The sequence below is a fragment of the Lagopus muta genome, chromosome 5, assembly GCF_023343835.1.
Source record: "Lagopus muta isolate bLagMut1 chromosome 5, bLagMut1 primary, whole genome shotgun sequence".
Classification (NCBI taxonomy): Eukaryota; Metazoa; Chordata; class Aves; order Galliformes; family Phasianidae; genus Lagopus; species Lagopus muta.
Window position 1 is genome coordinate 26527296 of NC_064437.1, and position 15235 is coordinate 26542530.

The 15235-nt window shown below is 54.3% G+C and overlaps 1 protein-coding gene across 1 annotated transcript; it reads left to right on the top strand.

The window, feature by feature from the left end:
• Positions 1-467: 467 nt before the first annotated feature.
• On the top strand, positions 468-14246 carry LAMC2 (laminin subunit gamma 2). Its single transcript, XM_048944886.1, has 23 exons — positions 468-540; positions 3651-3839; positions 4517-4646; positions 4825-4920; positions 5006-5142; positions 5233-5355; positions 5649-5838; positions 6161-6273; positions 6568-6786; positions 7142-7318; positions 7831-8064; positions 8511-8647; positions 8798-8951; positions 9218-9423; positions 9616-9695; positions 10122-10259; positions 10400-10544; positions 10741-10890; positions 11230-11344; positions 11755-11954; positions 12279-12437; positions 12526-12625; positions 12808-14246. The coding sequence occupies exons 1-23, from the start codon at positions 468-470 to the stop codon at positions 13056-13058; spliced, it is 3516 nt and encodes a 1171-aa protein (XP_048800843.1). The 3' UTR covers positions 13059-14246.
• Positions 14247-15235: the final 989 nt, after the last annotated feature.

A 15235-nucleotide genomic window follows, 5' to 3' on the forward strand; every position in this document is an offset into this window, starting at 1 on the left:
GGAAGGCTGCACAGACAGTGCCTGTCCCCCCTCCCCAGGCTTCCCGTGATCTCATCCCATCCCGCTCTGCTCTGTGCATGCCCGGGCAGCCCCAGCCTTGTGTTCAGAGCTGCCTGGGGAAGAAGCAACATGGCTGGGAAAGAGCTGGACGGATGGGATAGAGCTGGACAATGGGCAGCTGTAGGGACCGCCTCATTGGGAATCATATTGTTCCCCCAGGACAATGCCATCGGGATGCCCTCAGGGTGCTGCATCTTGAAGCCCAAAGGCAGCGGGCACGTGTGTGCCTGCCTGCTGCCCCAGGCTGGGCGCTCCTTGCTCACGGTGAGTCAGAGCCGGGCACACGCGCTCTTCCTGTTGGGAGTGACTCAGGTGGAGCAGCCGATAAAAAAGGAAAAGCAAAGCCTAAGAGCAGCAGCCTGGAGCTGGGGCTCCGCGTGCCCAGCGCCCACCCTGGGGCTGCAGCGATGGCCGTGTGCTGGCTCCTTGCCCTGGCTGCGTCCCTGCTGCCTGCAGCCCTGAGCACCAGCGGAGGAGAAGGTGAGGGCTGGGGAAGGCTGGGGGCTCAGCTTTAAGGCCCCGGTAATGGTGAGCCATTTGGGACCAGTGGTGCTCTTCTGCTGGTTCCCACTCCATCGCTGGGGATAAACCTGGACCTGTAGGTGCTTTTCTTGAGGTTTCCTCTGGAGTTAGATTCCCGGAATCGCTCCGTTGTTGTTGGTTTTTTTTTTTCTTTTTTTTTTCTTTAACCTGCGTCTCCTTTAAATAACTTGTTAGGTGTAATTCCTTTATTGCTTTCTGGAGAAAGCCTGGCTGCCTGGGTGGGACGTGGGTGTGAGCAGGAGGACTGCCTGGGGAAGGGCTGCCTGTTTGTCTGCTGCCCGATAAGCGGTGTGTCCCTGTGCCCAAGGAGGAGCAGGGGACATGCAGGACCTGACTCTGTGCAGCAGCACATGAAGGGCTTGTGTCTGTGCGAGCTGGCAGCTTGTGGGACGCATGGAGCCCAAAGATCCAAATCACGTGTATTTCATAAATGCTGAGCAACTTCAGGATTGTTTACTGTGTCTGTCATGCTGCTGCTGCTTGGAAATGTGGTTGCTGGGTTCGAAGCAGGTCCTTTGGTATCAGCTTTCATTTGAGTGTGGTGGAAGCTGATAAGGAAAAATAAGTGCTGAATGAGCGGGTTTTTAAAGGACAGATTGATTAGGTTTTCCTGCTAATTGAGTAATTACTACAGCAGCCATAATTGCATTTCAGAATCCTGGTACAGGTTTTTATTTCCCACCTCTGCTGGCTCCTTTGGCTGTGAGACATCTGAGCCATGCTGGGAAGGCCAGAGCTGCAAAGCACAGGGGTTGTGTTTCGTTGCTGCAATGGCTTTGCTATGTGGAAAGTCTGATGGAAGAAGGGCTCCTGATGGATGGGCTCATAAGGGTTGGGCTAGTGGCTCCTCAGTGCCCTGCAGCCAACAGAGGTTTCTGTTCTTTCTCAAAGCCAATCTGATGCTGGAATTTGCACCAGCACGGCAACCAACTTTGATCATTGTGCTCAAAGGGTGGAAGCTTTGGATGTGACATCCTGTTGGGTGCGTGCCCCAGGCTTTCCACATCCCAGTGAGGCCCTTTGCCCTCCAGAGCAGCCCCTTCACCACAGCCATGAAAGTCAGGGAATGATGGTGGGGCCTTGGGGCATCTGGCTGCCTGCTGGAGCCCATAGGCTTCCAGGAGATCAGCAACAGAACCAATGACATGGGGCAGCGGTGTCTCAAATGGCTTCGTGTTAGTGAACCTGGAATTCATGCCAAGCTGGGCGTTGGCCCCGAACATGCTCCAGCCTTGGAGCAAGGCCTGAAAACAGGCATTTGTTCCCTGTGGGAGCTGTGCTTGGCACCAGCCCTCGGATCATGTAGGGTGAGGTGTGGGTGGGGATCGGTGCCTCTGCATGGAGGGGTGGGGAGGGGACTGACTCCGAGCACGCAGGTAGGGAGTGGAAGCACTGAGTATAAACAACCTCATGTTCTTTTTGCATTCCTGTGCTGGATTGTTTCTGTGCTCTGTGTCCTTTGGTTGCTGGCTGTGTCCACGAAAGCTCTTCTCTTGGTCCCACCGAAGGGCTGAGCATGCCAGGGTTGGGAAACCTCCATCCCTGTTTGCTGGTGCATGAGGTCATCTTCCTTCTCGTCAGCAGCTGCTCACTGAGTGTGCCTGTCTGGTATGTGTGCACTAATGGGCGTGCGAGGCAGCTGGCAGCATTGCAGCATGGAGCCAGGAGGCACTGCATGGCCCCAGGAACCCCAGAGGAGGAGAACAGGGCTGTAGGGCTGTTTGCCAGGGCTGAGCTGTGCCACAGGAGCCTGGGGAGAGAGGATTCTTGTTCTTGGGCCTCATCCATGTCTATTGGTCTGGGACTGCACCTGGGGTCCTGAGGAGGCCCCTGGGAAACAGAGCTCCTCCCTCCTGAGCTGTGATAATGGGGTGGAAGCAGGTTTGGGAGCAACACTTCCAGGCAGGGCTGGGCTGGCTGGGAGCAGTACAAGAAGAACTTAAAACTGGGTGTCCAAGGTGGGTTACAAAGATACTGAAGGGTCTAGAGTGGGAGATGCACGAGGAGCAGCTGAAGTCCCTCGGTTGTTCAGGCCACAGAGCAGGCAGAGGGGAGACCGCATGGCAAACTGAAGCTTCCTTGTGATGTGGGATGAAGAAGCAGACATTGATCTCCTCTCTCTGATGATAGTGATAGAACCTGAGGGAATGGCATGGAGCTGCAACTGGGGAGGATCAGGTTGGATATTAGGAAAAGGTTCTTCACCAAACGGTGGAGGGCACTGGAACAGGTTTCCCAGGGCAGTGGTCATGGGTCAGCTTGTCAGAGTTAAAGAAATGTCTGGACAGTGCTCTCACACATACTGTCTGAGTTTTGGGTGGTCCTGTGTGGAGCCAGGCGTTGGACTTGGTGATTCTTATGGGTCCCTTCCAACACAGGATAATCTATGATTCTGTAATTTGTTCTCCTTTGTGATTCTGAGGAGCTGGAAAATTCATCTCAGATAAAGCTCACACTTAAATGCTGTAGTGCTGGTAACTGAGGTCTTGGCAAATAGATGAGAGCTGGTTTCATGAGAAGACCTGGGCAAGGCCATGGAGATGAGTGTGCCCAGAGAAGGGCACTGAGCAGTGCAGGGTCTGGAGCACAGTATGATGGAGAGTGGCTGAGGGAATGGGATGGGACAGTGTGGAGAAGAGGAGCTCAGGGGACACCTCATTTCTCTACAACTGCCTGAAAGGAGGCTGTGGTGAAGTGTAATTGGCCTCTGCTCTCAGGTAACAGAGATAGGATGAGAGGTGGTGGCCTCAAGTTGTGCCGGGGCAGGTTCAGGTTGGGTATGAGGAAAGGCTTCTCAGAAGGAGTGGTGATGCACTGACACAGGCTGCCCAGGGAGGTGGTGGGGTCACCGTCCCTGGAGGTGCTCAAGAAAAGGGTGGGTGACATGGTCTAGAGTGGTCACAGGCATGAGCTGACAGTTGGACTGGGATGATCTTACCAGTCTTTCCAGCCTGGACAATTCTATGTTCCTTGGGTTGTGGTTGAGCTTCATATTCAACACTCATCCCTCTAACCCTCTTCGGATGCTGCTCTTTTCTTTTCTCCAGCTTGTGACTGCAACGGGATGTCCAGGCAGTGTGTCTTCGACTGGCAGCTCCTGATGGAGACGGGCAATGGGTATCGCTGCCTCGGCTGCCTGGGCAACACGGCGGGTGCCCGCTGTGAGCGCTGCAAGGAGGGATACTACCGCCAGCGGGATGGGGACTGCTGCCTGCCCTGCCACTGCCACCCCCAGGGTATGGGGCACCCACAGGGACCAGTGTGCTTACAGTTGGGTTTTGGCTTTGTTTTCCAACCAGGGATGAGGGGTGGTGTCCATCCACTGTCAGCAAATTGTGCTGCCTCTCTGGATCCAACCCCTTGCTCTTCTCAGCATGGTGTGACACCCGCTGATGCTCAAGAGGTTCCTCTGGTGATGCCCGATGCCATTAGATGAGCTCACACTTGTGCAAAGCTGGGTTCTGCAGACCTTGTGGATGGTGGGAGAAGGAAAAGAGGAGAAACAACCCCAAAATTCCCCAAACAAGCTGTATTGTGGCAAGATCTCTTCACGCCCAGGAGGGAGCCTGCCAAATTCTGTCCTGAATTTGGCAGGTGACCAGGACCAGAGGCCCCATGGCAAACTGCTCATGTCCTTATCACAGAGGGTGCTGGCCAGGCCCAAACACAGGGAGCTGAGTCTTTTCCTGGCCTCATGAGTCAGACCTAAGGATTCTGTGTGTTGCCATGTTTGGCAGGATTTGTGAGGTCCCTTAATTGCACTGTAAAAATGAAAGAGTAATTTCGGAGCCCACATGGGGACAGGAGGTGCTGCAAAATGCCCTCACTCTGGGGATAGGCAGGAAGCATCCAGAGGACATCCCACCAGGCAGATGGTGGCACCTCCCTGACCTCCCTGTCCCACCACCCACAGGCTCCCTCAGCACGCAGTGTGACAACAACGGCCGCTGCAGCTGCAGGCCTGGTGTGATGGGCGAGAAGTGCGACCGCTGCCAGCCGGGCTTCCATTCCCTCTCTGAGGCCGGGTGCCAGGGATATGGGCAGTAAGTACCGGGGCTGTCCTGCGCTGGGGCATCACTGCTGCGTCCTCTTCATGCTCACTTTGTCCCACTGTTATCCCTCTGGGAGATTCTCTGATGTCTCATACGACAATTGTGCTGGGGCGGTGAGCCTCTGCCCGGGCTGAAGGTCCCTTTAGTGTCCCTGCTGTCCCCATTGCAGGAGCCAGCTGTGTGCCTGTGACCCAGCTGGCACAGAGGACTGTGTTTCGGGCCGTTGTATCTGCAAGGTTGGTGTCACTGGCGAGCAGTGCAACAGGTGGGTGTCTGGAGGTTTGTGCCCTACAGCAGGCTGAGCATGAGAGGAGAAAATGCACGCAAGTGATGTCATCTTTCTTTTCTAGGTGCAAACAAAACTTCTATAACTTGGATGCCAGGAATCCGGCTGGGTGCTCTCCATGCTTCTGCTATGGACATTCGTCCTCATGTGTCAGCGCTGAGAATTACAGCGTCCACAAGATCATCTCCAACTTCCAGCAAGGTGAGGCTGAGCAGGATGTCCCCACAGCCTCAGGGCTGGCATACCAGGAGGGGATTGACTGGGGGTGCCTTCTCCTTGTTTTCCCTCCAGGTCCTGAAGGATGGACGGCTGCCCATGAAGACAGGTCCCCAGCTGAACTCCAATGGTCTCCACGCCACCAGGATGTGTTCATAGCAGCAAGGAGATGGGAAGCACTGTACTTTGTGGCACCCGGTAGGCATGGGTAGTATGGCACGGAGCTGAGCCCAGGCCTGGGCTCGTTTGGGGAGAATGGGGTGACTGAAGGGTCTGTGGGGCTGGGGAAGGTGTGAAATGAGCAGAATGAAGGGCCCACACTGGGGAAGGGAGGTGGTACCCCAGTGCTTCCACTGCCTGAGAGGTGGCAGTGGTGACAGCCAGCACAGTGATACTTGGTCTGACCTCGTGGAGCATGACTTTAGGAGGAAAGGAAGACTTTAGGCCTTTAATTTCTTCCTTCTGCTCTTCTCCCCTGCTTCCCCATGCAGCCAAATTCCTTGGGAACCAACAGCTGAGCTATGGCCAGACGCTCTCCTTCGATTACCGCCTGGACCGAGGGGGACGGCTGCCTTCTCCGCATGACGTGATCCTTGAAGGAGGTGGCCTCCGAGTCACTGCCCCCTTCTTGCCCTCCGGGAAGGTTTTGCCCTGTGGTGTCAGCCAGACCTACACCTTCAGGTGACAGGGTGCTTGGGATTGTGGAAGAAAGGCTTTGGAAGCTTGTGGATTCAGTGATGGTCCCTCAGAGGTGGTCAGGCTCAAATAGTCACCCTGTTTGGACCTGGTTCAGCTTGTATGATTCTATGATTCTCTCCCTATAGACAAAGAGAGGGCAAGAGGGGTTGTAGAAGATCTGCTCTGGGACTGGGAGGGGTGCTGTGCTTGGTACAAGTTGTGTGGGAGGAGGGTGCTAGTGCTTTGGACTCAGGAGGGAGATGGGAGAGAGCAGCTGGGACATCCCATGTTCCTGAACACTGCTTCCACCTGGCCCCATGTGCAGGTTGGACGAGCACCCAGGCAGCAAGTGGAGCCCCAGGCTGAACCACTTTGAATACCGCAGGCTGCTGGGAAACCTGACGGCCCTCTGGATCCGAGCCACCTTCGGGGAGTACAGTAAGTGAGGTGGATAGCAAGGGGGCATCACAGCTCTCCTTGCTGGAGACAAATAGCTGGACACAGCTGTGCTAAAAGGTATTTTAAAAAGCGTTGTATCGTGGGCAGAGCTATATCACAAATTGTTTAAGCTAGATGCCAACAGCGATGGGTGGAGGGAAGCAAAACCTTGGCCAAGGTCCATCTGCCCATGCATGTTGTAGTTGACCTTGCAGAGATCAGCATGTAGGGGCTGATATGGGGCTCGCAGACCCAGCTGGGCTCTTGGCGGTGATGTGCCACATCTCCCACCAGGCACTGGCTACATTGACAACATCACCCTGGTATCAGCACAGCCTGCTGCAGGCATCCTCGCGCCTTGGGTGGAGCGGTGCCAGTGCCCCGATGGCTACCAAGGGCAGTTCTGTGAGCAGTGTGCTGCTGGCTACAGGAGGGATGCACCCCACATGGGGCCGTTCAGCATCTGCGTGCCCTGCAACTGCCACAGTGGTGGGATCTGTGACCCGGATACTGGTAAGAAAAATCGTGACCTCTCTGAGCTTGTTGGGTGTGTGAGGCTGGAACAGACATCAGTGAGTGATGTGGAAATGTTTTGCTGCCTGTGTTGTCAGAATAGCCTGCAGTGTTGCAGTGTGAGCTCAAAGCAGTGCACTTTTCACTTTGAACAGTGATGTGGTTTGGTGGAGCCTCAATGGAGTCTCCTCAGCCCCTTTGCCTCACATGCTGTATGTCCCCTCCTGTGTATCAATTCAAAGGGAACAGCTGAGGCTGAGTTGCTCATCTTCAGAGCCGTGCAGGGTGTCCCACAGAGGGGACAGCTGGGCTGATGGCCAACTGGTTGTCCCATGCCCTGTCCCTCCTTCCTTAGGTGAATGCTACTCGGGAGATGAAAATGTGGGGAACAGCATCAGCTGTCCATTTGGTTCCTACCGAGAGCCCCGACCCCCGCACAGCTGCAGGGCATGTCCCTGTGGCCATGGCCAGAGCTGCTCAGTGCTGCCAGGCCAGGAAGTTGTCTGTGACCATTGCCCTCCTGGAGCTGCAGGTAAGGCTCAGATCATTTCTGCCATTAGCCCATCCCCTGGAGTCTTAATGTGCATTATGTGGGTGCTTGCTGCCTGGGATGCTTGGAGCTGGGGGACAACGCCTTCTCCCCACGTCTTCCTCACCTGCGTACTCTTGCTTGTAATCAGGTGTTTCAGCAAAGCACTGGGACACATCATGCTGTGCAAATGTGCATGCCCTGCCCTGGTAATGCATGCATACATCTGCTCATACAATCTTTTGGAAAGGCTGTTGTGCAAACAGATTAAGTTGATGGAGAAAGGGCTGATGGGGAGGGAGGAGAACAGAACTTAGAGGCCCCAGCATATCATAATTTGCCTAGGGAAAGCCATTGTGCCCATTTTGTTGTCAGCTTTATGTGCAGGGTGTGGAAGCCTACAGGCATCCTGTGAGAGGTGTGATGCTCACGTGTGGGCCTTGGTGTCAGCCGTGTCCCCATCCCTGCGGTCAGGTGGCCGCCAGCATTGGTCCAAGATCCTCTCCCTTTCACAGGGCCCAGCTGTGAGTTCTGTGCTGACGGCTATTTTGGAGATCCTGCAGCCTCCCAGCCATGCCAGCCGTGCCAGTGCAATGGCAACGTGGAGCCCAACGCTGTGGGGAACTGCGACCGCCGGACAGGAGAGTGCCTCAAGTGCATCCACAACACGGCCGGCTTCCACTGCGAGCGCTGCAAGGATGGCTTCTTTGGGAACCCCCTGGCCCCCAACCCTGCTGACAAGTGCCAGGGTACGAGGGTGGGGATGGGTGTGTGGGGCTGCACTGTGGTGGCCGCAGGGTGCAGGAGGTTTCAGCAGCCACAGAGCAGCTCCCTGGGGCCAAGCAGGAGCATCTTGGTGGGCACGGTTTGAGTAACAGCACTGGGGATGAGTAAGGAAATCCATGCTGGAGTGCAAGAGAGCTTAAAGGGGAGGATGTGATGTATTTGCACTTGGCCTTGTGGCCTTCAGTGTTTGCTCCAGAACCCTGGTGGAGGCGCTGAGTGGTGTTTGCTCAGTGCACTCTCCCAAGACCAGTGGTTTTTCTCAGCCAGGTCTCTCTCACCAGAATGGGAGGAGACACACCTGCAGATGAGATACAGGAAAGTTAGGGAGAATCAGGAAGGATAGCGGGTGGAAAGATGTGCACAGACCAAATGGAAGAGGGTCATTGGCCACTGATCTCTTACTGTGCAGCTTGCAGCTGCAACTCAGTAGGGGTTGAGCCCCTGACATGCCGGAATGATGGGAGCTGCATCTGCAAACCTGGCTTTGGGGGCCCCAACTGTGAGCAGAGCGAGTGCCCAGCCTGCTACAGCCAAGTGAAAGCCCAGGTGAGTGCCCACCTATCCATCTGCCTGTCCTTCTCAGGGGTTGGGCTGTGGGTTCCTGCTCTTCAGGCAGAGTTGTGCTGATGCTCCAGCTGTTGAGAATCTTTGAGGCAGTCACCCAGCATCCAATGATCTGATCCTCTGTGGTTGCAGGTGGACCTGTACCTGCAGCAGCTGCGGGAGCTGGAACTGCTTTCCTCAGAGGTGCAAGCTGGAGGTGGAGCTGTGGGCCAGGAGCTGGAGGGGAAGATGCAGCTGGCTGAGGAGACGTTGCAGGCCATCCTCAGAGAAGCCCTCAGCCTGCAAGGTACCACGTAATGGCTGCCATCAGGCAGGGCTGGGGAAGCAGCTGATGGGGATCTGCTTCTGGGTGGAGAGGACGTTAGTCCTTTGTGCAGAGGCATCATGCAGAAGATGACAGTCTGGAGTAGTTTTCTGTATTTCTCCAAGCATGCCCAAGGCATGGGGCCACCAAAAGTCCGAGGGAAAGAGCAATCTGTGTCACTGCACAGTTTTGCTGTCTCTGCCTTTGAGTTTCTTTTCACTATTGCATGTCTCTTTCCTTCTCACCAGCTTCCGACAGATCCCTGGAAAGCCGTGTGACCAGGATGAAAGGACAAGGGTCTACCTGCCAGAGTGGCTTGGATGACGCCAAGGCAGCAGTGGAGAGGCTGATGTCTCTGGGCAGGCAGTATGAGAGGCAGGTACAGGACACCCGGCGGCTGCTGGAGACAGCCAGGCTGGACCTGAGCCGCAGTGGAGCCTCTCTGAGCCGAGCGGTAAGGGAATGTGTGCGTGTATTTGAGTATGTGCCATGCTTCAAACCCTGAATATGGCAGGCTATTTCTATGGGAAGCCAGGAGCTGCTGATCAGGGTGGCTCTGGAGGCTCAGCATGCCACAGTTACTAATTTCCTTGCCAAATCGGAAGCAAGGACAGGGAAGAGCATTCACACCTCTCTCTCCCCCCAGGCTATCCCAGTTTCACACTTTCCTGGAGGCTCAAACAAGATCTTGCTTCTGGCCCAGGAGGCTCTGAGTCTAGCCAACAGGTGAGCCACTCCTTGAGTGAGGGCAGGGGGCCCAGGAGCTCCCTATTCAGTGGCCTTACACGATGCTGCAGCTCCACGAGCTCTGCACAAGTCCCAAAGGAGGGGAAGAAGTGTCTGCAGGGTTGCCTTTGCTGTGCTCTGCTTGCTTTGGGAGTGGTGCTGGGGGGGGTGTTTTGGAAGCATTTTCCTGGCCAGAGTTTGGCCTGTGGGCATGCAGTTGGAGCAGGCAGCATCAGCCTCTTTCCCTGTGCTCCCCTACCCTGGGGAATGCAGGAGGGGCAAGAAACACAGACGACCCCAGGGTGTGAGTACTCATTCTCACATGTATCATGTTGTCTGCAAGAACCTGATAAAACCACAAAGGAGGTTGAAGGAGGGAACTTGAGTGTGCAGCCCTTATGACAAGGACCCTCCTGTGCCTTTCAGCCACATGCAGGCAGCCAACATCATTGAGCAGGCGGCAAAGGGAGCACAGGACGACTCACAGCAGGCATTGGAGCTGCTGCAGGCAGCTGTGAGCGGGGAGGCAGAGGTGCCAGGCTCCCTGCAAGGGCTGCTCAGGAAGTAAGTGGAGGGAAAAGGGTGTGAGGTGGAGGCCTGTTTCCATGCCCCATTCCCTGCATCCCTGGCTACGGTTTCAGAAACTTGGATGCAGGATGGTAGGACTTGGGATTGCCCTTGGGTTCACTCTTCTGTCTGCACAGGTATGAGGAGCTGAAGTCGCTGGCTGGAGGCCTGGAGGCTGATGCCAATAGGATAGCCACTGAGGCAGACAAGGCTTATCAGAGCAGCCTGATGCTCCTCAGCTCTCTGTCCCGCCTGACCAAGACCAGTTTTGGGTCCTTTGAGGTGAGTGCTTTGTCCCTGTGGGACCAGGACATCCCCTTTCATTCACTGTGCCCTCCCTGCTGCCCTTTCCACAGCTCAGCCCTCTCCAGGGCCCCACTGCAGCTGGCCAGGCACATGTCATCCCATTCCTCACTTGCCTGTGAGCAGTAGGGTGACACTGCGCCTCCGAAGCAGTGACCCCCTCTTTGTGTTCCAGGGGGAGGCAGCCCAATTGAAGCAGGATGCAGCTGCTCTTCTGAGCAAGGTGGATACTTACATGGCACAGTACAGGCAGCTGCAGAGCCGCATGGGCCGCTGGGAGGAGGAAATCAAGAAGCTCTTGCAGAGAGGAGAAGGCGAGAGAGTGGTAAGACATGGGCTGATACCCCATGTACATGGAGCTGCAGGCTCCCACCAGCACACCTCCTACACGTGAGGCAGGTTAATGACATGCCCCAGGACTGATATGAGCTAGGATGGCTCACAGCAGCTTGAGCCAATCAAGGGGCACTCATAGAAGCCTCTGCTGATGGATCAGACTGTGCTCACCTGGATTCAGGGGCAACAGCAGGCATGTGGGAACAGGCTTGTGGGTCTTCTCTCTCTGCACAGCTCCCTGCAGATGGCCGTTGTGGTTCTTGTGACTGTTCTGGGATGTTCCTCTGGCGTGTCCTTCACCTCACTGTGTCCTCTTGGTCTGTCACAGATGCTGACTCAGCTGCTGTCCCGTGCCAACCTTGCCAGGAGCACAGCCCTGCAGGCTGTGAGTGCTGGCAACGCCACCTTTTATGAAGTGGAACAGATCCTGAAGAGCCTGCGTGGTAATTTTTTTCCTTCTGACCCCTCCCTTGCACCCAAGTCTCATGTTGCAGTGGAGCATGCTGGGCAGGATGCTGATGGTCTCTGCCAGAAGTGCACTCCAAAGCAAGGTGGGAGCATCACATCCTGCTTTGGGTTGGATCTACTGTGGGGAAATGTGTCCTCAGGGTCCAGTGGCTTTCTCAGTGCTCCAGCCAGTCCAACAGCTCCTACGAGAAAGTGAAAACACCCATAGCAAGTTCTCTTTGGCAACTGCTCACTTCCCTTCCTTTCTGTCCTATCCCCACTGTTGTCAGGCTTTCTGGAAGTTGTCTAAACCAAGCCAGGACTACAGGAGAGCTCTTCCTTCTCCGTGCCTCATGAGTTCTCACAATGTAATGCTCTGCTCCATTTTCTTATGTGTTTCTTTCAGGTTTTAACTTGCAGGCAGATGACAAGAGAAGGGAAGCTGAGGATGCAATGAGGAGGCTCCCAGTTATCAGCAGCATGGTGGCAAGTGCCAAGGAGAAGACTGACAGAGCTGAAGCCATCCTGGGCAATGCTGCTGCTGAATCCAAGGCAGCCAGCAGCACTGCAGGGGAAGCGAAAGAGATCACCTTTGGGATCCAGAAGGTGAGGACAGGCCCTGATGATGGTGCCATGGAGGAGCAGATGGCTGTAACTTCAACCATCTTTGCAGTGGACCTGATGCATTTACTTCTGTGTCGACTTGCTTGTAGAGGAGTGTGTAGAGATACTTGAGCTGATTCTAAATGAGTGAGTGCGTGGGGAGTTCTGCAGACAGGTTTATCCAATGGGGATCTCTGTGGCAAATCGCTTTAGCCACCTTGTGGTGGTCTCAGGTCTGTGGAAGGAGCCAGGTCCCAACAGCTCCACGTCCCAGTGCACCCAGGCTGACTGCTCTGTCCCTGAGCATCGTGCCTTTGCCTCCCCCAGGAGATCATGCGGCTGAGGCTGGAGGCCAACAAGACAGCCGACGGGGTCCTCGCGCTGGAGAAGGCAGTGGCAGCTCTGCAGCATGACGCCAAAGAAGTGGATGGAGAATTTCAGAGCAAGGTTTCAGAAGCTGAGGCAGATGCTGCCATGATACAGGAGGTGGGTCCCTGGCTCCCGTAGTATGCATGCTTCTCTGTTGAATTTTGGGCAAAAGTTTGCCTTACAGCTTCTGTCTTTCTTTCCCCAGACTACCAAGGAAGCTCAAGATGTCCATACCAAGGCTGGCCAGGCTGGGGTGGTGGTGCAGGAGACATTGGGTATCCTAGAGGAGCTGCTGCGTCTGATGAGTAGGTTTTATCATGTTGCTGTGGTGTGCAGCTGAAATCTGGGTACTGCTGGGCTCTGGGTGGGGGTACTCAGTATTTCTTGGGAAAACGGCACCTGTGGATGGAGCTGAAGTAGCTGGGAGGATTTAGTTTTCAGGCTCCACTCATGGTTCTCTCTTCCTTGTTTTCCTCCTGTGCTACAGACCAGCCTGGTGCTGTGGATGAAGAGGGCCTGAAACAGCTCGAGTTGAATTTCAGCAAAGCCAAAACCAAAACCAACCAGCTGAAGGAACAGATGTCAGAACTTGAGCAGAGAGCCACTCTACAGAAGGTCCGGGTACAGAAACTGGACAGCAGCATCGATGAGATCCTGGCAGACATTAGGAACCTGGAGGATATCCAGAGGAGCCTTCCTCCTGGCTGCTACAACACAAAAGCCATCGAATTACCCTGAGGCAGCACTGGGAGGCTGCAGCCCATGTCAGTTCACAGCAGAAGAGCCAGGCCCCTCTGCTCCCACAAAACCTGGCAGGAGAAGCTGAGCTTGGTTCTGTTGGACTTATCTTTACTCCCAGGCTCAGGGTAGTGCCTGCAGTTCACGAGTGCTGCAGCTGAAGTTCACATCACACTGGACCTGGAGAGTCTCTGATTTTCAAAACGATCCGTCCCTCAATTTCAAGAGGAAGATGCCCACTTGTGGGCTGGGATTTGCTGGTGCCATTTTGAATGTGGCTTAGGGGTTCAGCAGCAGCAGGTGCCACTGATGACCCTTTTCATAAAGCTGCAGGTTTTCCACCAGGCTCCTCAGGCAGGTGGTTTTTATTTTGCCCAGCCCTGAAGGGATGGTTTTCCCATCAAAGGTCTTTCTGGGCAAACACAGGTTTCCCTAGCATCCTCTCTCTCTCACAGACACACAGACACAACCTTTTCTTCCAAGACTGGTTGCTTTGGTTCCTGGCAGCTTCCTGGGTGTCCCAGAGCTCAGGGAGAGCAAGGTCATGTTTGCTCTGTGCAAGCATTTGGGATGACTCTCATCCCAGGCACAGGAGCTTTCTGTGGGGGACTGCAGACAAGTGTTGGTATCTGAGAGCCAGAGCCCATTCCCATCCTTGCTGCAGTGCCAGCATCCTAATTTGACCTGGTGAAGGATACTGAAAATGTCTCAAATGTTTCTCCACCTCTGGTTCGGTGCTGCCCATTCCCTCCCATCCTACATGTATGGTGCTGGATGTTCCCAAAGCACGCTAGATGCGAGTCATTGTGCACGAGGTTTTTCTACTGTAAATCTTTCCTGGAAGAACTGAAGACAACGGTGCTCCCTACACCCACCCACTGCTTTCCTGTGGACCCACCTTTAGTTTGACACCATTTCCAGCTTTCTTCTGATACCTTTTCAGGGGAAAAATAAAGCCCAAAGCTCTCTGATGCTCAAAACCAGCCCTGCTGAAGTGCTCTGACCAGCATGGAGTGGGTGCTGGGCAGAGGGGAACGCTCTGAGGACTGAACACCAAATCTTGTTAACACTGCTTCTCTGGTAAAGCAGTGCCTGTGCTGTTGCATGGTTGAGGGTTTTCTGAGTAACTGTGTTATATTTGTATTTAAGTGAGATATGCTCTTACCTCTGGCACGTTTTCTTTCTCTCCCCTACGCCATAGGACAGGTATTACAGATCTGACATTATTCCTCTAGGAGTTGGGTTTTTGGAAGGGAGGAGACCAATAAATACTGAATGCTTTCGGTAAGCTCTTGCCTGCTGGTTCAATTCCAGCGCCGTGTTTTGGGCGAGCTTGGCCATGAGTTCTCCCAGCAGCTTGTGCTCCTCAGGCTGACTCCGCCTGGAGCTGGTTTGGGTTTGAAATGGCACAGCAGCAGGGAAAGATGACACCAGTAGCATCTTGGGTTTTTTTCCTTTTGTTTTGTTTATTACATAATTTAAACATTTTGCTGATAAAGTTTTTTTCTTTTGTCAATGACCATTTTCTTTATATAGCAACAGAAGAAAAAAAAAAAATTTAGGCTCCAAAACCTTTCACAAAAGTGAAATTGGTGGCATGGCAACTTCAACCCTTCCCCCCGCCCCCCTTTTTTGTTTTCCAAAAGACATTTGAAGTTCATTTCTCTTTCAGCAAATCCCACTGTTTAAAATCGGAGGTTCAAAGACCCACACCCAGGAGCTGCCTCCCACCCCAGCAGTGCTGGAAAGCCCCTTCCTCACCTCCCCGCCATCTGCACGGATCTCAAGGGATGAGTTTTTCCACACCCACCCGTAGATGTTTTCCAAACCAATCCCAGCGTTGACTGACCTGTAACAAACCCCCCTCCCACCCCATCCTCGCCCCGTTCTGTGAGTTTTACTGAGCAGATACATGAAGGCATAGATAAGACTAGTAAGACAGAATATACTCATCATCCCTATCACAACGCTATGTCTCTAAGGCATGCCATCCTAACCACGATGAGATGGAAAGCCAGCTGGCTTCCTGCACGTCCCATCTCGTGTACCTGAGGGAGGGAGGAGAAGGGGATCTGAGCTTGCTCTCAGACTTGCCGCCCTCGCTCCTTCTTTGTCTCCTCTTTTGTTATTCCATAGTCTTTTCCTCTCTTCAAAGCCACCATCCTTCCTTCCTCTTC

Bases quoted from the DNA above. Each gene is read 5' to 3' on its own strand.
- LAMC2 (XM_048944886.1), top strand. From the start codon at position 468: ATGGCCGTGTGCTGGCTCCTTGCCCTGGCTGCGTCCCTGCTGCCTGCA. The intron at 5,839-6,160 runs GTGACAGGGTGC...CCCCATGTGCAG, and splicing joins AGCCAGACCTACACCTTCAG to GTTGGACGAGCACCCAGGCA. The intron at 8,065-8,510 runs GTACGAGGGTGG...CTTACTGTGCAG, and splicing joins CCCTGCTGACAAGTGCCAGG to CTTGCAGCTGCAACTCAGTA.